This window comes from Sciurus vulgaris, assembly GCF_902686455.1.
Source record: "Sciurus vulgaris genome assembly, chromosome: 6".
NCBI classification, from domain to species: domain Eukaryota; kingdom Metazoa; phylum Chordata; class Mammalia; order Rodentia; family Sciuridae; genus Sciurus; species Sciurus vulgaris.
The window spans coordinates 158,381,358-158,407,067 of record NC_136466.1 but is presented as its reverse complement, the minus strand read 5'-3'; the positions used below and the strand labels follow the sequence as shown (position 1 = coordinate 158,407,067).

Sequence of the window (25,710 nt, the reverse complement as noted above, 5' to 3'; positions counted from 1 at the left end):
CAGAGGGGGTGGGAGCTTCGGGAGGCGGGGCCTAGGGAAGGAAGTTAGGTCGTGGGGGCGAGGCCTTGAAGGGGCTATTGGGACCCCAGCCTCTCCCTTTCTCTCTCTCTCTGCTTCCCAGCTGCCATGAGATGAGCAGTCTCCTCTACCACGTACCCTCACCAGGATGAACTCTGCTACCACAAGTCCAAAGCAGCAAGGCCAAGTCACCATGGACTGAAACCTCTGAAACAGTGAGCCAGAACAAACTTTTCCTCCTTACAAGCCATTGACCTCAGTTGTTCTGTCATAGCAATAGAAAGCTAACACAGTAACCCAGCCACATCAATGCTTCCAGCAGCTCAATTCACAATAGCTAGATTGTGGAACTAACCTAGATGCCCTTCAACAGATGAATGGATAAAGAAACTGTGGTATATATACACAATGGAATGTTATTCAGCCATAAAGAATAATAATATTATGGCATTTGCAGATAAATGGATGGAGTTGGAGAATATTATGCTAAATGAGATAAGCCAATCCCAAAAAACCAAAGGCCAAATGTTTTTCCTGATAAGTGGATGATGATATATAATGGGGAGGTGGGGTGGGGGTGAGAGAAGAATGGAAGAATTTTACATTACATAGAGGGAAATAAGAGGGGGAATATGAAAAATGGTGGAATGAGACAGACATCATTACCCTATGCACATGTATGATTTTACACAAATGATGTGAATTTACATCATGCACAACCACAGAAACGAAATCATGTACCCCATCTGTGTACTATGAATCAAAATGTAGTCTATAAAAAACTAAAAAAGAAACTTTTCCCAGCTGGATGTGGTGGCACACACCTGTAATCCCAGCAGCTTAGGAGGCTGAGGCAGGGCGATCTCAGGTTCAAAGTCAGCCTCAGCAACTCAGCGAGGCCCTAAGCAACTTAGTGAGACTCTGTCTCTAAATAAAAAAATTTTAAAAGGGGCTGGAAATTAGCTCAGTGGTTAGGCACCTCTGGTCCTCACCCCACAAAAAAAAGAAGAAATGTTTCCCTAACTCAGGGCTATGAAAACTTTCTCCTATGTTTTCTTCTAGAAGTTTTATAGATTTTTGCTTACATATTTACATGCCTATGTTTCCTGCTGAGCTAATTCATGTGTGTAAGTGTGAATTAAAGTTCATATTTTCACAAATGGACATTTAATCTTTCTAGCGCTATTATTCAAAAAGTCCATCTTTCTTTTGCTGATCTGATGTGGACCTTTGCCAAAAGTCAGCTGTCATGGACCTGTGGGTCTCCTTCCAGGCAGTCCAGCCCATGACCCACCTCTGCGGTCTTCTCCCCACTGTGCTCAGAAGCCTACTTGCTTATTTCAGTCGATAAGGATGCAGAGGCCGAGCGGGCTGCGTTGATTACTCCAAGTTCAGGGTTTACCTCCTCGTTGCTACATCAGCTACTGAAACTTAATTCTCTTTCAGGTTAGGAGAAATTTACACCAAGAAAAAAATAGTTATTATGACAGATCGACAGTCTTGCTAACATACAGCCTCATTTTGTCATGAAAACAAGATTTAAGCCTATTTAATATAAGCTTTTAACAGCAAACACATGTCAGTCACAAAAACTCTACCTCGACTCTCCGGCATCTGGGGAGTCCCAGGGCAGGACTCACTCCCTCCCAGCTGAAGTCCCAGGAGCTTCGCCCGCTGCTAATCCCCCACTAAGCATGGCGACACCCACACGCCACTTGCTTCCTCCTCACAGGCGTGTGATGGAAACATTTTAAGTTCTTGATTTAAATTCCTAACCACACCTTTATTTTCTGAAATATTATTTAAGGAGCTATGTCCTGGGGGTGGGCTGGCCGGAGAATGGAACACGTGCTACCCACCGGGGCCTGAGTAGGAGCATCGAGGCCCAGGCCTCTGTCAGTGGAGAGGAGACCAAGGGGCGCCAAGGCCTTCCTGTCACTCTAGCACACCTCGGACACCGAGCTGCGCTGCCTTGTCTGATAATCCCTGCTGGTGGCTGTCTTCAGCATGGGCTGGGTCATGCGCAAAGCGCCAGGCACAGTGCCCAATAGGTGCGAGGCTCCCAAGGGCACAGCTGCTTGAGCTCTTCATCCTCCTCCTCCTCATCGCCCTCCTTCCCCTCTCCTGTGGCCCCTCGCTGGGCTTCAAGTTTCCGGCCACCTTCCACAGATTCCTGGGGAGGTTTAAACGGCTCCTGATCCTGGTAACTTCCAGGTCCCAGGTCCCTGCATTTCCTGCTCAGAGCTTCTAGGAGACGTCCTGAGTCCAAATAATAACTCCTCCTGGGCTGGGGATATGGCTCAGTTGGTAGAGTGCTTGCCTAGGAAGCACAAGGCCCTGAGTTCAATCCCCAGCACCGCAAAAAAATAAATAAATAAATAAAAATTAGCTCCTCCTTCACTCGTGCTGGGTGGAGGGAATCCCCGGGTGGTGCTACCTCAGGGGCTTCCGAGGACAGTCAGGTAAATGAGCCCTCAGGCTCTGGTTCCCTGGGCCAGCTGTGCCTCTCCAAGCAGCTGGGGAAGGACCCTGGTCCAGACGCAGCACTGAGCTATGACAGGAGGCAGCTCGGGTGGGGGGTGAGCTGGAGACCCCCCTTCCCAATGGGACCCTGAACAAGTCCACCCTGCCCCCTAGGTGGTGGCATACAAGATGGAAACCCCCAGGAGCTTCCCTTGGGAAGCAAGTTCCTCGGGGGTGTCCGTTTGTCCACCACACAGATCCTGAAGTCGCGTTCTTGAGATAAACCTTCGACATCTGGAAAGAGGCAATCGCTAGAGCCAACTAGTGTGCTTTTCCAGTTTCATGATTGTGACAGGTGATGGAAAAATGGGAGGGAGACAAGGTGACAATCCAATACCAATAAAAATGAATGCCAGACTCCGGTCTGAAGAACTCATCAATGACTACGAAATACACGTGGCGGCCTCCTTCCGTCAGCCCACAGCCAACCTTTCTGCCAAAATTATCATTTCCGTGAGTGAAATGGAGTCAGTCTAAATATAACCATGGCCCTTGCTCCCCCCAGGCCTGAAGGACCAATGAGAACTGGTTCTGATGATGTCATGCTGCCAGCTATCTTTATCCTGGGGACACAGGCTCTCTACGGGGAGCAAACAGCAGCGACTCTCTTTAGAACAGTTTGAAGGTGAATTCACAGGGTGTCGGCTGAGCCCCACGGTGCACAGCCGCCTCCTTCTCCCTGTGCTCTGACATCGAGGGGAAGGGAACGACATTGGACGCCATGAGGCACCGTGCTGTGTGTCCTGCAGGGTCCGTCCCTTGTCCGGCAGGCGTTGAATAAATGCTGAGAGATTGAAGCCACTGGCTCAAGAGCCCACAAGGAAGGTGGCCCCCAAATGGAAGCAGGAATCCAAAACAGCAGCTCCACCAGAGACCAGCGGGGTGACCGTGGGAAGGGTCACTTCCCTTTCTCTATTCACTGCCCCAAAGACGACATTTACAAAGTGTTTTATCCCCTGACAAATGCCTCGAAAAATCCAAGTGAAGAACTGCAGAGTCAGGCCTGAGATAAAAACCACTTCACTGGGACTGGGGGTACAGCTGAGTTGGTAGAGAGCCAATCCCCAGCACCACACACACACTTCACCAAGGGAGAACACCGCCTGCTGAAGAACCCCGGAACAGAAATCGGGGAACCCAGTTCCCACACTCACTTTCAACTACCCTCCTGCAGAGCCCTGAACCACTGGCTCTTACCTTCTGCTGAATATCACGAGTGGTACCAGCAAACGGGAATTTTACAGTCCCAAACCAAAAAATGATCCAAGTTTTAGTAGGATCATTTATGCCCCGTGTGTGTGTGTGTGTGTGTGTGTGTGTGTGTGTGTGTGTCTTCCAAGTTGATGTGCACAGTGGGCCCTTCTAGAAATATAAAGCTACGTGACGTCCTCCAAGTCACACTGTGCTGACGTTCCCAAAGTCCTTGTCTTCTGACTATACAAACACATACAAATGATCATTAGGATGTCAAACCTGCCAACAATTTTATATTCCAAAATCATTAATGGGTACAATTGTTCTGGTTTGAAAGAGAGAAAAATAATAACATTAAGAAAATTCCTTAAAATTAGTGTTGGATAAAACTATAATCATGGCAAAAAATTCAAGCGATACCTGGAAAAAAAAGGGGGGGGGGCGGGGAGTCAGAAAAAAGGCATTTAAAGCAGCTATTTCAGAAGATAAGTGGAGGGTACGCAGGAGTGGCGGTGTGCACCTGTTGTCCCTGATAGCAGGGAGGCCAAGGAAAGAGCATCACCTGGGCTCAGGAGTTTGAGGATAGCCTGGGCAACATGGCGAGATCTGTTTCAAAAGAACCCATCAATCAATCAGTAGGGAGACTGGACTCAGAAGTTTATATCCTCTAATTGAAAATATGTATATATACACACACATTTTTAAAAAAACTATTCTGAAGAGCTCTGCAAGGCAGTGAATGCAGAAGAAAAACCCAAATAATGGTAATGAAAAATAATCCCATTTAATAATTTTTAAAAATCAATGCCAGGTTAAATTACGAGGCACAATTCTTTACTGTCTCGCTGTGATGTCTGTCACCCCACCATGGCCTCATGATGCACGGATGAATCTTCCCCTCCTTGGCCAGGGGCCTGGCCATGTGACTTACTTTGGCAGACTGGATATGAACCAGTAGAGCTTGAAAGACTGGCCCTGAGCTCCTGAGCTCCTCTGCTCCTCCTGCCTTTGCCCTTGAGAACGATGTGCCTCAGGTAGCCCCTGGTCCAGGGAGGAAGGCTGCAAGGCTGTAGGCCGGCTGGACGCAAGCCAGACAGAGCCCAGCCCCACCTAAACCAGCTGACCCAGCCGGCCCCAGATGCAGAGCAAGAAATGAACGCACACTTTATGCCACAGAGACCTTAGCTTTGGTAACACAGCAACATCAGACAGAGAGTCCTTGGGCAAAAAGGAAAAAATATGGAAAACAAGGGGGTCAAGATACTTTACGCAGATTCACACTGTGGACCTCGCCAAGTCCGTGTGCGGGAAACGGGGAATGCATTCGTGGGAATGGAATGTCTGTGCCTGTCCCCACTGTATTTGGACAGAGGGAACTTGTTTGATTTCACAGGCTCACAGCTGGAGGAACTTCCCTGAGGATGAATCCTGCCGTGAGTCTCTCCCATATCTGACTTAGATGAGCCTCTCAACGTTGGACTTCTGAGCTGGTGCTGGAAGGAGTTAAGTCTTGGGATCCGTGGGCACGTTTTGGGGCGGGGTAGGGAATGAATGCATTTTGCATGTGAGAAGTCATGAATCTGCGAGCCAGGGACAGAACGCTATGGTGTCAATGTGCTCCCCACCCAATGCGCATGTGTTGGAAATCTAATCCTCCTGCCTTCATGAGTAGATTAGTGTTGGCTGTCCCTCCTGCGTGGGTCAATGTCACCACCGTGAGAGGGTTTGCTGTAAACGTGAGCACACTTCTCCCCAGCACGCTTGCCCTGGCTCTCCGTGAGATACCTTCCACTATGCAGTAGGGAAGCCAGAGGCCCACACCAGAGGCTAAGTAGATGTGGGCACCCTGCTCTGGGGCTTCCTACTCTCCAGAACCACGAGCCAAATAAACTTTTGTTGTTTACAAATTACCTGGTGTTGTGGTTTGGACCTTAGTGTCCCCCAAAGGTCCACATGGTAAAGGCTTGGTTGCCAGCCTGTGGTGCTATTGAAAGGTATGAAGGGGTCTAGCAGAAGGAAGTCAACAGGGCTGCCCTTGAAGGGGATATGGAGTCCCAGGTTCCCTGCCCTGCCCCTCTTGGCTTCCCACTGCCATGACATGACCAGCCTTCTTGGCCACTACTCCTGCCACAATGGACTATTCTGCTACAGACCCAAAGCCACAGGTCGAGTACAAACTGAAACCTTTGAAACTATGACCCAAAATAAATCTTTCCTCCTTATGAGTTGATTTTCTCAGGCACTTTATAACAGCAATGGAAAGGCAACTAACACCCAGCACCAGGTATTTTGTTACAGCAACAGAAGCAGACCAACACAAGTCATTTTCCTATTTTGTCTGGATTCTCTCCTCCTGTAATGTAAATGAAGAATCATAATCTCTCAGGTGCCAGGGTTGATCAGGATCGGTTAATGGCTCTGACTTTGATACTGTCTTGGTGTTTGGGGACTTGGCTTTGTGACCCACACTTCCCACTCAGCTCCTACCACAAAGTTAAACCCATGTTAGCAGTTACAAAGTTATCTTCCAAAGGTATGAGAATATAAATGAGCAAAGGTAGTAGGAGACTGGACTTGGCTAAGTCCCCTAAAGTCCAAACTGAAGTATCTATAACAACCCTTGAAATAACTCCATAGTTTAGGGATCCCAGAGCTCAATAGTAATAGGCAGGGGCAAGTATCTGAAAGAATTTGAAAGAACTTTTCCTCTTTATATCTAAGGGATTTGTGAAACACTGAAACTATTAAACCAAAGAAATTAGCAAACAACGCCTTCTCCAAGTCTTTATGATTTTGTCTCATTTGGTCTCTTCCAGGGACTTGAACTGCCTGTAACTTCATCTGGTCTGATTCAGCATTTCTGTAAGTTGTATTAGCTCAACCCGGTTCCTCCATTTACCCTCTTTACTGAATTCCAAGGGGGGAAATGGAGCGGAGAGAGAAGAGTGCTATGGGACCAACGTCTGCGCCCCCAAACTCACGTGTGCAAGTCCCCACCCAATGACGGCGCCTGGAGGCGAGGCCTTGGGAGACCAGAGGGTTCGGATGAGCTCACAGCTGGAGCCCTCCACGATGGGACCTGTGTGCTTACAAGGGGATGAAGGGTCAGCCACCTGTGTCTGAGAGGCTGGGTGCAAGAGGAAAGCAGCCCTCTCCACAGAGCCAGCAGTGCTGGTGCCCACCCCAGACTTCCAGCCTCCAGGCCTGGGAGAAGCAGCCGCAGCCCCAACTGGGACCAGGAGAATCCCAGGCCAGGAGGCCATGGAAGGGGCAGGGGGCCCCAGCCCCAGCCCCAGCCAGGGCTTGAACTCACTTGCTTACAAGAATGCAGCTTTGCTTCCAGCCCAGAAGTAAGGAGGCGGAATCTGGAGGAAGCGCTCTCTCCAGAACGCAGCCTTTCTGCGACAGAGTCGGTGGTCAATCTCCCGTTCTGACCAGCATGGGAAAATTCAATTATTACAAGTCACGCGTCCTCCTACTACAGGAGAAGCAGAGACAAGCTCTGGGCGCATCCACCCAGAGAGCACTCAGCCTCAAGCCAGATCACGTCACCCATCCATCCGGCAAGTGGAAAGGGCCCGGCTCCATCCCTGTGTATCTGAGAAGGACAGTCTCCTCCATTCCAGTTTCATGAGGGCCTGGGATGGCCCTGTTTTCAGTCCCAAATCAGTTTCAGGCCTGTTTCTCAATTTAAAAATACAAGTTGAGTCTTCATTTTTGAAATTCTCTCAGTTTCTGACTCTCCATTATAAATCTCCAGCATGGCGCATCCATTAAAAGCCCCTCAAAGCGAGATGATTTCTTTCCAGCTTACCCCCACCCTGGGCCGAGGGTATCTAAATGTGCAATTGACCAAAATAAACAGCTCCATTTCTGAATTGAGAATGTCAGCTTCATCAGCTTGGGGAGACAGAGAGTCTTCTTTCTAGAGCAGGTGACTCCTGAGTCACAGTTGAAAATATCCTCGTTTCAATAAAGGTAATGATTTCAACCGATTTAAAACGAAGTCCCATATCAAGGAAAAGATTTTTGGTGTATTTTCTGTGGAAGTAAAAATACTATTCAAAATCTAAAGCCTGTGGTTCAGGAGAAATTAAATATTGAAAGTGCTCTTTGGGCTTTAAATGACACGAGATGGTTCTGAATGTTATAGTTTAAAAATACTCTCTAAGAATACAAGCCAAATGACTGCAGGATTATAAGTTCCCTCTCCCAGTTGTTCAGGTATTAAAAGCAGGCACGAGTAAGAATAGCCTTCAGAAGAACTAATAAACAGCCAGGAGGGCTCCTGCCCCACGGACCGGCCCTCTCACCAAAGCCCTCCGCCTAACAGCACCGACCCGGCTCTGTTTTCCCTCCTCTCTAGAAAGATAAATCAAAAACAAAAACATGACTCCGACGACCGGTGAAGGGCACATTCTTGGGTTCTTCCCTTGGAAGCAACACCCTCGCTGCAGGGGGGCCTGGTAGGGCCTGGAATTCAACTTCCCCAGTGGGTGCTCGGCCGAGCTCAGTCCCCACCCACCTTCCGCTCTCCAGGAGAGACTGATGGCTGCTGAACAAGGCACTGCCCTGCCCAGCCCACCTCCCGCAAGACGAAGCCTGTCCCAGGGCCAGAGCTGGCTCTCCCTACAGGCCCTGCGGCTCACGTCTTCTCCTTCACCCAAGTGGTCACATCTCTCCATTTTGAGAACAAAACCCAATAAGATAAAACCCAGCTGCACACTATTCACATTAGCCAAAGGATGGAAATAACCTAAATGTCCATTGACTGATGAAGGTTTAGTGTGTGTCAAGACAGTGGAATAGTATTCAGTCATGAAAAGGACTGAAGTATCAAGAAGAGCTATGATATGGGAGAACTCTGAAGTCACTGTGCGAAGTGAAAGAAGCCAGACACACTTAAGAACATGCAATCCATTTATATGAAGTATTCAGAAGAAGGTAAGTCCACAGAGGGACGCAGACTGGTTGCCAGGAGCCGATGACGGAAGGGGAAAGAGAAATGACTGTGCATGGTCATGGGATTTTCTGGATAGGGGATGTTCTGGAACAGGACAGTGATGATGGCATGTACCATGCTAAGTTTCACTCAAGGTAAATCTCACATTATGTATGTTTTATCAAAGTAAAAAAAAAAAAAAAAAAAAAAAAATCAAGCAACAGCAAAAGACCCAAGTTGCTGCCTTTCCTGGTCTGTTTGATCCCTCTGCACTCGTTCACCACCAGCATCTTCCAGTTTCTACTTCACATTTTCTCCCTCCATTTTCTCATCCTTAGGCCCCTAATTTTGGTTTTTCATTCCTGAAGGCCTCTTCTCCCCCCGACCCCCAGGCATGTCCAGGAGTGGTCTCCAGGTCTTCTAGATGCTCAGGGAGAGTGTGTCCTTGCCTGTCCATCCCGTAGAGCCACCCGCGTTCCCCATCTATGGGACCCTTCCTCTCTTCCAAGCCCACACCTAGTACCTCCCTCCTCTCTGATCTGCTCCCTCACTCTCCCTCCGTGCTGGGGGTTGAATCCAGGCCTTGCGCATGCAAGTCAAGTGCTCTCCCACTCAGCTCCACCCCAGCCCTCTCCTTCCCTCTTCAAAGGAGGGAGTCGGGTCCCCTGGATAGCCCGGATCATCTCCCTGCCCCCAATCCTTGGCTACTCACACCCGCAGGTTTCTTCTGTCAGGTAAAGCGGCAGAGTCACAGGGTCTGGGAGGACGAATATGGACCTATTTGTTGAGGAAAGTGGGTGTTTACCCAGTCTACGCCAAACACTCCAAATTCCTGAAATCACACCACGGCAGAACTGGATCTGTACGCTTTTCTAACAAGGAGAGACCTTTGCCATCAAAACTTAACAACTCACCAATACGTGTACCTAAGATCACGAGCACGCCTACCTAAGACCACATACAAATAAAGCTATTTTCTGGCCATCATGATTTAAGGGTAGAGTTTGGGCAAGGGAGAGGCAGGGTAGAAATCCATGAATTTTCATTCATTTCCAAGACAGAAAGAAAAACACCAAGTCAAGGACCAAGGATGGAAGGAAAGATTCTTGAGAACACACAAAAAACAACACTCAAAAGATTTCACACGACCCTGGACAGAAACAAGCAGTCAAAGGGTCAGGAACTCAAAGTGGCACTGAGTTCTCGGGAGCATCGCAAATCATTAGCTCACTTCTCAACCTGGGAGCTCAGCCCTTTGTCACTGATTTACGCCATTCGTTTGTGAATTTCCTCCCTCACCATCCTTCTTTCTCTCCAATGATGGATCCTATCACTTAGTCCCTTTTTCTTTCACTCCCCCTGCTTCCCTAAGATTCATCACCCATGCATCTCTGTACCACGGAGACAGAGTAGCCTTCAGTTGGATTTCTTCTTGTTGCAGAGGTAAGGTCTTGCCCTGCTGAAAAGTGCAACGCCAACGCCTGCCTCTCGGGAGCCAGGCTGCTGCGGCTCTGCAGTGACCAACTTACTCTCCGCTTCCGACAACTGAGAGCTGGCCTTCCTCTCGCTCGCCCCCTAGTGGCAGACAGCTCCAGAACACCGGGACATGCTCTGTCTAAAGCAAAACTTTCCAGAACGCCTGAAATGGTTCCAAACCCCCGTGAGAGCCCAAGCATTGGTGTAGATTTTACACAGCCCTTCAAACATACGGCACTCTTGCTTTAGACACTGCTCTCTTTATGCATCAGGTACTTACCCTTTTCCTTATATTGATCTTTGGTACTGTTACATAGTAAACTCGGAAACTCACAGAAACAATGGGCACTGTGATTAGAAAGCAAACAAAACACCAAGTCCAGTAAAAACACAGTGGATAACTATGTTGTGCTATATTCACATGGTGGAATATTACACAGCAGAAAAAAAAGAACCACAACTTTCTAGAGCAACATGATTAACCTTAGAAAATGTTGTAAGACATTAGTTCTACAAGAGTAGGCAAATATGGTAGCATTTTTATAGTACCATTTTTATATGGTACCAATTTTATTTATAGATATATGTAATTAAATATAAATAAAATATGTTAATATGTAAATGTATACTTATATGTAAAATATATGAAAATGTATAATCACAAATAATATAAATATATATATACACCCACACAGATGTAGATTTTTTCTTTTTTTTTTTTTGCAATGCTGGGGCCTGAACCCAGGGCCTTGTGCTTGCAAGGCAAGCACTCTACCAACTGAGCTATATCCCCAGCCCTAAATGTAGATTGTTTTAAAGCAAAGGAAGAGCACAAAAATTCAGAGCTGTGCTTCATACCTATTCACTTGATTATGATGCTTTATAGTTTATGTGTGTGTTGTGTGCATTCAACATACCAAACACGATCATTAAACTGTCACTAAGGGGTATGTGCAGGCAGACAGACCAGCGGACCACAGCTGAGGACAGGCTGCCCAGACCCGACACCACGCCCTCTCAGATTCATTCTTGCTTGAACTGCCGGAAGACTACAGCTTGGAGTGCAGGATGGAGGTGTGTATCTGACTCTGGATGATACCAAGTTTCCAAATGTTTACTTGAAACATTCTAAGTTGTGTACTAAGATCACGAGAACATGCGTTGGGACTCAGCACCAGACAGGCCGACAGGCCGCTCCTGGGGACTCCACCTGACCAGGGAATTACTCGGCCTTCCTCATCCTGGTGCTGGGGTGGGTCAAGCGCTGGGCTGGCCGGCCCCGCCTTAATGGCTCTGACTTCCTTGCCCTGTCTCCTCCTCTGGAACTGGGCCCCTCTTTGTTTCCAGTGACTGGGCCACACCAGCCTCCTGGTAACCAGAGCCGCCTATGGACAGCAGTTCAGGAGCCAGAGCCCTCGGCACAAAGGTGAACCGAGTCCCTCGGCCACCTGGCTGCTGAGACACTCCCTACTCACTGAGTTCTTGTGTTTCTCTTCTTGATAAAGGCCTGTGCCTTAAAGGGGAAAAATGTAAGAAGGATCAAGGGCCAAAACAATTCAAACCACTTAACATTCCACTGGCAGACCCAGCTGCCAGCCAGGAGCTGTGCAGGGGACCTCACCGAGCTTACTTTAAATTTACGACCTTTAATGAAAATTAGCAATCAAAGATGATTCTCACACCCCTGAACATGCTTCTGCATCGTGGTCGTCACTGGCTACAGAACATGGCACTGCTTCCAGTGCAGAACCGCAACTCCTAGAAAAGACTCACTCTCCTGGCCTCGAACCAGTCCTCTCACATGGGGCTCCTGCCTCAGGGCTCTTGCACCTGGGACTCCCTCTGCCTGGACTTTCTTCACCAGGTGTGATTCTCAACCTCCCTCCTGCAAGGCTTTGCTTAAAAACCTTATTCTGCACCTAGTTTTCTGCTAGGTTTCTGTTTTGATTCCATCAATCTGTTTGCATTAAGGGGAATGTATTACCTGTGAAAGGAACATGCAGCCAGGCATGAGGGTGGGAACTTACCCCTGTCAACACAGCAGGTGGGATGCAAAATGTACCTTCTGTTTCTATCTCTCTATCTATCTATCTATCCATCCATCCCAAGGATTGAACCCAGGGGTGGGTGATTAACCAGTGAGCCACATCCCCAGTCTTTTCATTTTTAATTTTGAGACAGCGTCTGAGTCGGTTGCATAGAGCCTTCCTAAGTTGCTGAGGCTGGCTTTGCACTTGCGATCCTCCTGCCTCAGCCTCCTAAGCCTCTGGAATTACAGGTGTGTGCCACCACATCCAGCTCTCTTTATTTTTAATGCCTCAAGAAAGATGACCCATTGCCTTAGTGAGCACCCACATAAACTTCTAGTGGGCTCTTTCCTTGAACTTCCATTCTACGCATATGCTGACTTCAGTCTGACAGTTTCCAAGGGGAAAGTGTGAGCCTTGAATGTCTGGCAAGAGACATTTTTAAAAACTCATGAATAACCTTGAATGGAGGCACATCATCGATGGTGAGAGATGATCAGCATGACTCTCCATATCCGTTTCCTCCGAAATAGCTTTGAAATTGAGTCAGTCCCTCGTTCACACTTGTCTTCCACTGGTCTCATTTTCAAAGTACAACTTGAAAAACTGAATGCAACAGATCGGACTCTGGATGGAGAACTCTGAGATGCTTTCAGACCGAATCCCTGCAGCCCTGCTAGCTAAGGGTCTGTTGTGTGCCGATGAATAGGTCCCTTCTTTTGTCAGGAAGAAAGAAAAGGCTTTGACTCTCCCTGTACAATATATGACTACAGAATTGTGCTCAATTATTATTTTTTTAAAAGGAATAAAAGGCCTATTTGAGCTTTTATTTCGACAGGGATGGACTTTCAAAGTGGTGCTGCGCTCCTGGGCTCCCTAGGCATCCCCGGCCAGAGAGAGATTCAGGCACAACGTGCTTATGGCCGTGGCCAGAGGATCCTAAATATCAGTGACTATTTCTTTTTCTTTTTCTGTTTCTTTTTTTTTTCCCACTAAACCCAATCAAATTGTGTTTATTACAAGATTTCCTTTTAAAACTCATGGCGATGTGACTCTCTCTTTAGAGTTCACCAATCATAAAACTAAAAACTACAGCTTTCCAACAGTATGCCCAACCAGTAAGGTAAAAGGTCCAGGGCTTCGATACCAGGAGACTTTAAGACACTTTAAGAAAATGAAAACTGAGAAGTCTATAGTTTTCCACACCTGAGAGTCAGAACTACTGTTGCACTGACACCAAAGAGATTAAAGCTCTCAGCGATCAACTCTTTACTAGGGAATCCAGATTGGCCACTCCATCGATAAGGCTTTGATATGAATAACGAGATGTCATAAATGTAAAACAGTGTTCTAAGTTCCATTCCTCAGAGGAGATGATCTGAATTGAATGCTGGGTGGCTGCCCTGGGGATTTTATGTCCTGGACGTCTCTTGACTCCATGGCGCCCATCTGCCTGAGCCTAGGAGCTGGATCAGGCCAGCCATCCTGGATCCTCTCTCCCTGCCCTTCAAAATCTACAAGCACCAGGATGCTTGGCCTTGCAGTTGGGGTGAAGCCGACAAAAGAGCGTTTCATCCCCAGAACTGGGCCACACACTGCTGCTCCTGAGAGAGAGAGAGAGAGAGAGAGAGAGCGAATGGGAAGGGAGAGGCTGGGAGGGGACCCTGCCATTCAACCACGCCAGAGGAAAAGGCTGGTGGCTCTCCCCGGGACCCCGGGGCCCCAGACAGACCTGCCCTGTTAATTCTGCACTCTGCTCTCAAGGGTCACTCGAGGTGAGCCCACCAGACCCCACTGCACCCTTGGAAAGCCACCACCCTCTTCTTGCAGCTAGCACGCTGCTCGCAGCATCCAGCTACCTGGAATCTGTGGGAAAATGCCACAGCTCTCAGCCATAATTTCTGAATCTCAAATTTCAGTTGCCATGGAGAAAACTTTTTTGTAAATTGGTATTAAACAATAAGATAAGATGTGTGCTGGGCGTGGGAGCCCACGCCTGTAATCCCAGCAGCTCAGGAGGCTGAGGCAGGAGGATCACAAGTTCAGAGCCGGCCTCAGCAACTTAAAGAGGCCCTAAGCAACTCAGTGAGATCCTCTAAATAAAATATTAAAAAGGGCTGGTGTTACTGGATGTGAGACGTCCCCGCAAAAACTCACGTGTGAGACAACACAAGAAGGTTTGAAGGAGAAATGATTGGGTTGTGGGAGCCTTTAATCCAATCAGTGGACTAATTCCCTGCTGGATTAACTGAGTGGTAACTGGAGGGAGGTGGGGTGTGGCGGGAGGAGGGGGCCCTGGGATATGTATTTGTATCTGGCACCGGGAGATCTCCTCTCTGCTTCCTGATCACCATGTGAGCCTCTTTCCTCCGCCATACTCCTCCCCCATGATGTCCTGCCTCACCTCGACCCTGAAGAATGGAGCCAGCTGTCTGTAGACCAAGACCTCTGAAACCGTGAGCCCCAAATAAACTTTTCCTCCTCTACAGTTGTTCTGGCCGGGTCTCTCAGTCATAGCAGCGAAAAAGCTGAGTAAAACGGCTGGGGATGGGTCTCAGTGGTAAAGTGTCTCTGGGTTCAATCCCTGGTACCAAAAAAAAGTTTAGGATGACAATAACCCATCCCTTAACCTGGGCAACAATGAACGAGTAGACACATTCTGAACGACTGTTAGATGTCAGTGAAGACGTTTCCTTCTAACTCTTACTGAGGAAACACCTGGCTACACCAAAGGCAATTTTACATGTTTAAAAGAAGGCATGAATGCAGGACAAGGTAACCTGCGTGCTTCCTGATTTGCTTACGGAGGACTTCATTCAATCAATGCCATTCGTTTCATGCAGAAATAAAAAGCTACCACGATACTGTGAACCAAGTTTCAAGTCGGTCCTAGGACTGAACCACGAAAGATGCTGATTCAGTTCAGCTGACAGATGGCTCCGAACAGATCCTGTTCAGACCACAGCGGTAGCGTCTGCGGAGGAAGGAGGTCAAACAGGGCCTCCTCAGGACACACCCTGGGACAGCCGCGTGTTGACGGATGAATTCTCCATGTACCTAGATTGACGTGTGAATGACATCTGATTAAAATCATCCAGTTATCACTGCAGATGACGTCGCTGGCAGTCAGACCCTGGCTTTAGCGCTGTGGATGAGTTCAGGGTGACAGGGAGCCTCTAAGTGTCCAGAGGAGCCGAGTCCAGGCGGGAACTGTGGCCACCTTCCTGAATATTTTAAGGTTAGTCTAGAGACGAAAGCACATTTTCCCAAAGAATAAACGACATCCTGTGAAAGAACAAGTCTCGGGGCTGCAGAGAAGGAGGGAGGAAGAAGCTTATTTTTAACTCAAGTTTTAGAAAGGCACTGAATGGAGAGGGGTGCACAGGGATCCGCCTTTCTAACACTGCAATTAATGCAGCTGACACTCCTTAAATGCTCGAAGCGCACCGAGAAGCCTGTGGCGGGAGGCCTGACTTACTCTAAGGCCCAGCACGGCGCCAGACAGAGGCAGAACAGGACTGATGTCTAACTGAGAATCCCAGCTCCGGGGCCCAAGGGCGGCAGGGAGATTCCCAGCTACTGCCAAGTGGGGTGAGGGTGAGGGTCCCGCTCAGCGTCCCAGAACTGAAAGTGAAAAGCCCCTAGTCCCACACAGTCCCCATGAGCACAGCAGCGCCTCCCGCTGGGGCCACGGATCTGCTGACTAGTCAGGTTCTGTTAAAAACATAAGCACTACCCAGGGCCAGATGCTGAGAACTCCTGTACAACACACTGAATCATCGTCAGAGCAACTTGAGGTGTGAACATTTTAATTTCCTATCCCCAGCGCAGAGAATGTACTTCGGGTTGTAGGCTGCAGAGGACAGATACAGACAAGCTTCCTTCCAGGGTAAATTAAATCAGTTTGAGCCACTGGCCACAGAAAAACATGAGGACAACACAGTGGAGGAGATGCGCAGACCTGCGAACTGACCGTCATGGACATCTAAACCGGGGCAGGATATCTGAGATGACTGGCTCTTACTCCCTTTCGGCAGAGGAGAAAAGGGAGGCCATGAGTGGCCCTGGCAAGAACCTGAGCCTCAGGGGTGGGCCCAGGATGAAGACTGGCCACGCCTGGATACACGCTGAGAGGACAGTGGAGTGAACGAGACCCCCCTAAAAGGCTATTTCTATTATCAGGTCTCCCCTGGGGCACGTGAGCACCTTCCCTAAGGCGCAAAATACTATGCATCTAGCAAAGGCCGCAGCATAAGGAGTACTCGCTCTAGACCAAACCTAACTGGTACCAGGGTGAGTCCTGGGGTGCTCACTACGATTTTTTTCCAAATCCTTATCAAATGCTCGAACAGCTTCTGTATTAAAGGAGTGCACATGGTGCTCAACATAAGCTGCACGTGTGTGAAAGAAGGAGCGATGTCAGGGGCCCTTTTGTGCTACTCTAACTGAATACCTGAGGCTGGGTTATTTATAAAGAACAGAGATCTACGTCCCACAGTTCAGGAGGCTGGAAGTCCAAGCCTGAGGGGCTGCATCCTGTGAGGGCTTCTTGCTGTGCATAACATGGCAAAGAACAGGAGGAGATGGACCTGCAGCCTCGAGCCCTTTTATAACCAGTGTTCGTCCACTGCCAGGTGACAGGCTCCTCCCACGAGGTTCCAGCTGCCAGCGCTGCTGCACTGGGGATGATTAGGTTTCTGACGCATGAACTCTACGGGACACTTCACATCATATCGAGGACAACACCGGTCAAATAGAGGATCCGTGACTCTGCGAGCATTTTTCCATCAAAGGTCACATTTATTTAAGATCCTTTGATTACAGCAGCTCACCTGGTCTAATCTTCTCCCGACCACACCTAGAAACAAGCCTCGGTTCTGACACCTGATGAATGGGAAACACAGGCACAGAGAACCTGAGATACAGACCCAGGACAGCCCGCATGTTCACAGGGGGTGAGCCTAGGAGCAGGCCTGGGCCAGGCTGGGGCGGTGTGTGAGCCCAGAGCCAAACTCAGGCCCGTCCTGCGCTCAGCTCCCCTTCCCTGGCTGTGCCCTCACTGCCGCCTCTGACCTCAACTTCATGTCCCAAACAGATTCTCCCGCTTGGAAGAGAACCGACCTGGAGGCACCGGCACCATGACCTCGGCCAGGTGACCAGGCTGTTGAGCCATCGTCCTGTTGATGGCCACAACCTCGCTGAGACGTGAAGAAAATGGCCCCTGCCCCTCTGCTCCTCCCACACATCACCCCACTCCAGCCACGAGAAGCACAGCAGACACGCTGCAGGAGGGGCCTGTCTGAGGCAGCTCTTTGGCTGCTGTGACCAGAAGTCCTGACCAGAACAGCTTTACTGGAGGAAAGTGTCCTCAGGGCTCAGGGTTTCAGCGGCCTCAGGGCACAGACAGCCAGCTCCACTGCTGTGGGTCAGACATCAGGAAGGACATTGCAGCAGAGGCGGGTGGGGAGGAAGGGGCTCGGGATGTGACCCAGGAAGTGGAGAGAGAGACAGCTCCACTCCCAGGGACAGAACGTGACCCCAAAGCCACGCCACAGCGACCCGCCTCCCCACACCCACCTGCTCCCCACCTCCAGCTTAGTCCCAGCAGGTGCCTCATTTACCGACCAGGTAGAAACTCTGGAAACCCCAACGCTTCACCTCTAAGTCTCCTTGCGTCGTCTCCCGTGGGAGCTTTGGGGGAACCTCACACCTACACCACAACAGGCCCCTGCCTGTACCTGGCCAGTGCTCCTCAAAGCCACCAGGAAGGACAAGAGGGAAAGCCCGAGGACTGCCACGGCCCAGAGGAGCCGGAGACGGCCTTCAAACACAGCGCAGGGCCCGCGCGGGAGCTGGAACAGGAACTCTGAAGGAAGCAGGGCCTCGGGTCCCCAGGCGCACATGGCCTGGGCCTCGTGACCCGGAACCGTCCGCACCCCGCGGCCAGGCGCCAGCAGCGGGGGCTCGCGGGGCAAGGACGGCGGATTTTCATAGGCGTTTTTGTGACACTGTTCTGTCCTCTTCACACGTTCACTTCCAGATGTCCACTTGGGCCTGAGGCCAGTACCCCAACCCCATTCGTCCTCACGAAGCCAGACAAACACGTATTTTAAGGCAGAATGGAATTTTTAAAAACTTCATCCCTACAAACATTCCGCTCCCTGGAGCACTGATCCCCACGTTCCTGCGTTCCCTACTTCCCGCATGCCAGGGTCCCCTTGCCACCCGCGGCAGCCGTCCTGTTCCACGGGGAGCAGGCCTTCCTGTGGGCCGCCATGCTGAACGCGTCGGGCTAAGGTCTGGTCATGGGATGAGCCGTCAGGTGACTGCCGGGCTTCCACTGCACCCCACCGGCCAGCCGCTCACCCCCACCCCTTCCCCGCCCCAAAGTCCTCTAGACAGACAGCATGTCTAACCCTTCTGGAACATTCCAGTACAGTTCTCACTCCGTGTGGCCATGATCCCCCAACAGCAGCACTGTCGACACCCCAAAAACCAAGTCCTACTTCCAAATCCTCACACATGTTGCTCAGTAGTGAGGCGAAACAGAACCAATTCCTCCAACGTCCAGTGGCATCTTGTTCTCAGTTCCACGAGTTTTACTTTTCCACTCCTGTAAATTCCTACCGGACTTAGATCCCCGTCACTAAAACACGGCGTCAGGGCTCCGTCAGGCAGCTCAGGCCCCTCCCGCGCCCTCCCCTCCACGGCCATCTCCTTGGAAGGAAGTCCCTACCTTTCGCTGAGGCTCCTCCACAACTGTGCACCTGCAACAGGAGAAGGAAAACGTGAGCCGGAAGTGAGCATGACCTCCCGAGGCGCCTCCCGACTCAGAAACGGCACAAGCTGCCACGGTGGGGTGCCGGATCTTAAGTGCTGCAAACCACCGGACCTTACAGTGTGCCCTTCTGGTGCCACGAGGAGTTCAGGCCATCGGTTCACACGTTCTTCCTGAAACCCCGCTTCAGGCAAGACCCTAGAGAAGGTGCCCTGGGAGAGGGAATGTCCCTGCCTCGGGGGATTCCCTGTCCTGTGCGGCATACCAAACACGTCCTCCAGGAAACCTGAACCCGGGTAGTGGGGCAGGAAGCGCCCAGAGGTGTGGGCCATGAGGGTCAGGGAGGGGAGAGGGGAGAGGATACGTGGATGCTCCAGGAAGCGTGAGTGACAGATGTGGCGTTGCAGGTGAGTCTGGCACTGTCCTGACGAAAGGAGAAAACCAAGACGACGGGGACTGGAAAGGGAGACTTCTATCTAGCGGACCTTTAGATGCAAGCTTATGTCTAGGCGCAAATGAAAATATATCTACATGCATGCCATTTGCTTTCTAAAATCTCCAGTGACAGGCTTTGGTGTCTTTTTATTTATTTATTTATTCATTTTTTTCCGGGCAGTACCAGGGAATGAACCAGGGGTGCTATACCACTGAGTTACATCCACTTCTTTTTTATTGTTGAGTGAGAGTCTCACTGAATGACTGAAGCTGGTCTCAGACTTAAGATTCTCCAGCCTCACCTTTGAGTCCCTGGTATTACAGGTGTGCACCAGCGCATCTGGTAACTGAGTCTTGACGTTACACTCAATATAATAAGTGATCAAGAGAACATTTCTGCAATGTCCATCAAACAAAGGATTAAAGGTGTTGTCTTTAATGTTCTTCAAAATCCCCTAACAAAGGTCCAGGTGATAAGTCATTAATATTGACTTCCAAGAAAAAGTTTCTCAAAACTATTTTCTGCATTTCCTGAGACCACCAGACTTGTGCAATTAATCTGATTTCCCTTTTTGCCTTGGTTGCCAGTAAGGGGACATCTGTTGCTCAATCGTGTTACTCTGTTAGACTTCTGCTCGTTTATGAGACCTCTCATAAACAGCGTCATGTTTTATGTCCCTTATAAACTGCTTCAAATATTTTGGAGGTAGGTAGCATATAAAAGCAAATCAACAGCTCAAAAGAAGCCAGGCAATTGTGAGCAATGGCGTGGTCCCAACTAGAGTTGGGAGCTGGATGGACTAGTCGACAGACATCAGCGCAGCTTGACACAGGACATTTCCATAGCAACTCTGCAGCCAAGAGTGGGGAAGGCAGACGGTGGTACCAGATGCGCCCGCTTGTCTTCTTATTAAACCTGGAGGAACAAGTGTGGTTGGTGGACCAGGGAACAGGGACACTTAAAATGGGAAGGACAGAATCTCTGCAGCCTTTGAACATGGACTGGAGGACACTGAGCAGAGAGAAAAAGTCCAGCCAAAGATGGGGCTGAGGGACAATATGAAAGGCAAGGGACTGAGCAGCAGGAGTACATCAAGAGTCCCAGACCTGGCTGAAGAGGAGCAAGGAACCAGGGAGGGGTAGGCAGAGGGTGCAGTGACAACTGACTTTCAGACTTTATAAATGGTAGACATACAGGACTTCCAAAGGTTAAGATAAAAGTGAGGCTACCTAGCAGGTGACAGTCCAGTCGTCATTTGAGCTGAGGGGGAGGGGAGAACAACAATGAATGGAGAGTGCATGAAGGTCTAAGTGGACCACAAGCCCTATATTGTCCCTATTCCACAGCAGCAAGGGTGCTCAGAATGTGGCATAAACAAATAGTGCAGGTTGTAGAAGGGAGAAAGCCTAAAGGGATAATGGCTGCAAATGCCTGGGGAGTGATGGGGACCCTGGCTGAGCCCTCTCCCTGTCCACAGAGCAGCAGCTGAAGTTCTTAGAGAGAGGCTGGGGCAGAAGCGGCTGGTCCTACTGCATTCGGGAGAAAGAAAAGGTGGCTGCCGTCAAATTTAGGAACGGAAGAAGAGTTCTCCCTGGCTCAGAGGCTGGGAAGAAGAGGTGATGCGAGGCCCATGTGTGCAAGGAGCATGAGAGAGCGCGCGCTGCGGCGGCAGCTGCTCAGACCGCGACTCACAGGAGAGACGTTCCCGCGGGTGTCGCGGAGGCTCACTCAGGTGACTCAGTTTCTCCCCCAGCCCCGCCTTCAGTTCACATGAAGCACGGAGGCTGGTACCCAAGATGATAACTGGGAGGTCTCGGACTCAGAAGCAGAAAGCAGAGTGGAAACTGATCACCTTACACGCTTACGTACAAACACCCCAGGAGGAAACCTGGAATGAAATCCGTGCGACCAAGATCCACCAATAAAAATGTTTAAAAAAGAAAACAAGGGCTGGGAATATAGCTCAGTTGGTAGAGTGCTTGCCTCGCAAGCACAAGGCCCTGGGTTCAAATCCCCAGCACCACCAAAAAAAAAAAAAAAAAAGTGAAAAAAGAAAACGAGGTGGATGCCAGGTCCTGGGGGCAGCGGGTGCTGTTCACCAGGTAGAGGTCCAGGCCTCAGGAAAAGCTCCCGGGCTGCTACACAGTGTGCAGCAGGGGAAGGCTATGCTCCAAAATTCGGACTGGGAGAGGAGCACGGCCAAGTTCGTTAACACCTTCAGCCACAAGTGTGGGAAGCAGGGAAGCCGAGAGGGAAGAAGCAGAGCTGTGGGGCGGCCGCCTGGCCTTCCCCTCCTCGCTGGGTGGACGCAAGCCAGGGCGTGGCTGCTGGCTCTGACTGAAGCCACGCAGTTACCAGAACCGCACCTGGATCCCACTTGGGGCCGATCCTGTGCCCCTGGGGCCTGCCTGGGCGTCCTGGCCTGCGCTGTGCTGGAAGCCCTGCCCCACGGCTCCGCCAGCTATTCACTGGCTCCATGCGGTCTTTGTCCTGAGGACGCTAAAGGAGGCCTAGGAGCCACCAGAGTTTCTTCAGCCCAGACTGGGGAGCTCTGGGAAGCACCGTGATGAATTCCATTTTCCTTTTCCTTCTTTCATGCAGAGGAATGCTATATTCACAGCAATGTCACCCAGTGAAAGAGAGAAAGGCCTGCGACAAAGGCCAGCCCTGCAGGGCGGAGCGTGAGGGCTCGGCTTGGGCAGGGAGGCCGGTGTATCTGGATCACCTGGAATCCAGCGCCTACAACGGGCCTTGGCACGGAAGGGCGCTCAGCACAGACTGACCTACGGGACACCGTGCTGTCCTGAATCTTCGTCGGCTAGCAGGGGACAACCCAGTGTGCCAATGCACTTCTGTTCCACGCTCTCATCTGGTGCGAGGATGGTTTCCCCATGAGCAGGGCAAAGAGGGTCCGGCGGTAGAGTCGGCCAAGCCACAGTCCTGAGGGGTCAACTCTCCACCTTGGGATCTGTGAATGTGACTTCAAATGGAAAAAGGGCCTTGCAGACGTGACTGGGTCAAGGATGTGAGACGAGGAGATTATCCTGCCATCCGGGTGGGCCCCAAACGCAAGCCAGTCACGAGTGCCCTTTGCAGGGACAGGCTGAGGAGGCTAGACACAAAGAGAAGGTGACGTGGTCATGAAGGCAGAGATGGCAGTGGTGCGGCCACAAGCCAAGGGCCAGGGGCACCCACCAAAAGACAGAAGAGGCCAGATCCTTCACTAAAGCCTCCAGAGGCCGCCCAGTTCTCCGACTCCTTGATCTGGGTTCAACAATACCAACGTGGACAAATGGCATCCAGAACTGTGAGAGAAGATATTTCTATTGTTCTGAGCCACTGCAAGGTGGTATTTGGTTACAGCAGCAATGGCAAACTAACACGGTCTGTTATATGGCTTCTCTGCAGCTGGGAAATGAAAGGAACTAGTCCAAGAATCAGACGCTTTAGGCTGGCATTCTTTCAACACCGTAGTATTTTAAAGGACCGAATCTTTGCAACGTAGAGCTTTCCTGTAATTTGTGAATAGGAAGTGTCTGCCCTTCAGTCACCCATCAAGGCAGGGAGTGAAACTGGAAACTGAATACCTTCATAGGTCCACAGAATGGAAGTCGAAAGACTCCCTACCTGCCCTTTTCTCACTCTGGGCCCCTCACACAGAGATCAAGTCTTGGTCTTCCATATTTGTCCACTCTTGGTAACCTGTGCCCAGATGAGGACCAGAATTGTCACACAACTAAAATCACTGAGACACTCAGCTTCCACTTGGATCAGCTTGGACCAACACAATACAGCTGCTGACTTGCAAGAGGCTGCAGCTGCTAGGATTCCCCTCCCAGATTCGACAGGGGAACATGTTACACAGTCTATTGGAGAAAATGAACCCTCCTCTATGGGTTAAGAAACAGGGGGTTGCTGAGGACCACCCAACAATGCCTTGCAGAAACGACAGCAATAGATGCAGCCGCAGTGCGTATGTGGAGAATCAGAGCGAGCGCCTGCTAAGGCTGAAGCTGCAGCAGTTCCACGTCTGCTCCGAGAGAAGAGGTAGAGCGGGGAAGCGTGTGTACGAGAGTCTGGTCGAAATCTCCAGATTCCTGAAATGCACTGACTGAACAAAAACAAACGTGTTCACCTTCCAGAATGCTAGCAAGAGGGATTGCTTCCAAACCTGGAAACACACTAATGTAAAGCAAACTTCCTAGAAATTGTTTTCACAATGATTTAGTTTAAGAAACAAAAGATTTTAAACAAACCAGATTTAAAGCAGATCCATAGACTGTCTCAATGGCAAACCTGTAACTGTGTACGTCCTTGGTCTCACGTGGGAATTAGGGAAGAGAATGTGCCTCCCGCAAAAAAGACCTCAGTATTTCTACCAGGATGAGAAATCTGGGAAGTTCTTATACACATGGATCCTCAACCCAAATTCTGTCTTCATTTGGGGTGTATTCAGTGAAATTAAATGCCCCATTATAACCTCCTCAGGGCTAATTTTGATCAAATCTATCTCATTACATTTGGCTTCATGGGACTTAATTATTTCCAGGAGGGATTTCTGCCCACTTACAAAAACTAGCTCAAACACTCATAGAAGAGTATCCTCCAACTACGGACAGTTTGACTCAGATTTACAATATAGTTAAATTACTCAAAAACACCTTAAACAAAACTTTAAAGTACTATATGTTTTCACTTTTAAACTTAATGTTTAAAATTTATTCAATTTTCATCATTTACTCATTTAAAAATTTATTCATCATTTGTTTTTAAACCTTCAATTGTTTTTCTTTGATTGCAGTAGAGAAAATGTTTACATAAACTTGTCCATTTTCCAGTGGATCAGTTCCATCGGGTAGGATGTAATAAATATTTAACTGTTATCCTCACTGCAGCCTACTTACACATCAAAGTGGCATCTGAAATTGTGCTTAGAGCCAAGAGAGAAAGCAGCACACATGAAACTTTTTTCCAGTAGCAGCAGTTATGAATGAATCAGTTAAATAAATCATTATATTGAAAATAGCAAAATCAATACCTATTCACTGGGGCGGGAGGGGCTGGGGAAGGAAAGATAGTGGACTGAGACAGACATCATTACCCTATGTACGTGTATGATCACACAAATGATGTGAATCTACAGCATGTTCAACCAGAGAAAGGAAAAGCTGTACCCCATTTGTGTACAATGACTCAAAATGCAGTCTGTAAAAATAAATAAATAAATAAATAAATAAATGCCTACTCAATCTATTTATTTTTCTCCTGTTCAAAGGAATAATTGCTAGTGTGCTCTTGCTAGGAAATTCAGAGTTGAGAGAAATAAATTAAAAATTAAATCTGCGTGTTCTTACCTCTTGTTCTAGACAAAACCATATCCTTTATTATTTGCATAATAACACGCCCAAGTATCATGACGGAAATCAGATGATACACTCTCCAGGGAGTCAATGCAAGGAACCTGAAACAGAGAAACATTGTTATTTCAACATGAGGATTTTCATCTCACTTTCAAAAGAATTAGGTTTTCTTCCCGCCCCCCCCATGCATTCTATAATGCATTTTTCACTTTTCAAAAACTACCCCCACTTAACTGCATAAAAATAATTTAATACCAAAGCCAGCAAAGTAAACACCCTGGATCCCCGTGCTCTCCTGTGCTGGGCCTTCTTCCCGCGCCTCTAATGCGGGCAGGGGACTTGCCCTCCCGGGAATGCGCCAAGCTTCCCCCCCCAGGGGCAGATGGAAGTGACCTGAAGCCGCCTTGTGCTGGCTGAGGAGCCAGGGCCACAGGGTGTTCCACAGACATGGCTGCAGTGGACACCCTGGGGTCAAGGTTCTTCATCTGCACCCTAGTCACTTCCCTGAGTCCCCCTTCTCCCATCTCCTAAAAAGGGCGCGAAGGATCCGATTTGCTGCCCCTTCCTCTTCGAGAACACTGCCTTCCTGTCCACTTTGTCTGCCAAGAGAAACAAACTAAATGCTGTTTACCATAAACAGGTCGCAAACCAGGCAGGACTGCCTTCAGCTGGGCTTAAGAAGGACAGGAAGAAGAGAGAAGTCACAAGCGGCTTCCAGCCTTCACAGGAGACTGGAGGCTGAAACTCCTGTTCCACGCATGTTAAACGGCCAGGCTGCCCACTACTATCAACACTGGTGCCCTCAGAACTCACGCAAAGATCAACTGAACAAGGGTTTAATGTGGGTGGCAAGGTGCGTGGTGAGTGAAGGACATGGCACGATGTGGGGTTAGCTTTTTGTCTCTGGGACAAAACAGATGAGAAAAGAACCTAATGGAGGGAAGGTGTGTCCAGGC

The 25,710-nt window shown here is 49.4% G+C and overlaps 1 protein-coding gene across 1 annotated transcript in view; it reads right to left on the bottom strand.

The window, feature by feature from the left end:
* RETREG1 (reticulophagy regulator 1) overlaps positions 1-25,710 on the bottom strand; it is a 125,552-nt gene that overhangs the window by 62,430 nt on the left and 37,412 nt on the right. Inside the window, exons 2-3 of the mRNA XM_079144591.1 lie at positions 24,749-24,855; positions 18,917-18,947 (exon numbers count right to left, since the gene is read on the bottom strand). Coding sequence (XP_079000717.1) covers positions 18,917-18,947; positions 24,749-24,855 — 138 coding nt within the window. The remainder of the gene's footprint in view (positions 1-18,916; positions 18,948-24,748; positions 24,856-25,710) is intronic.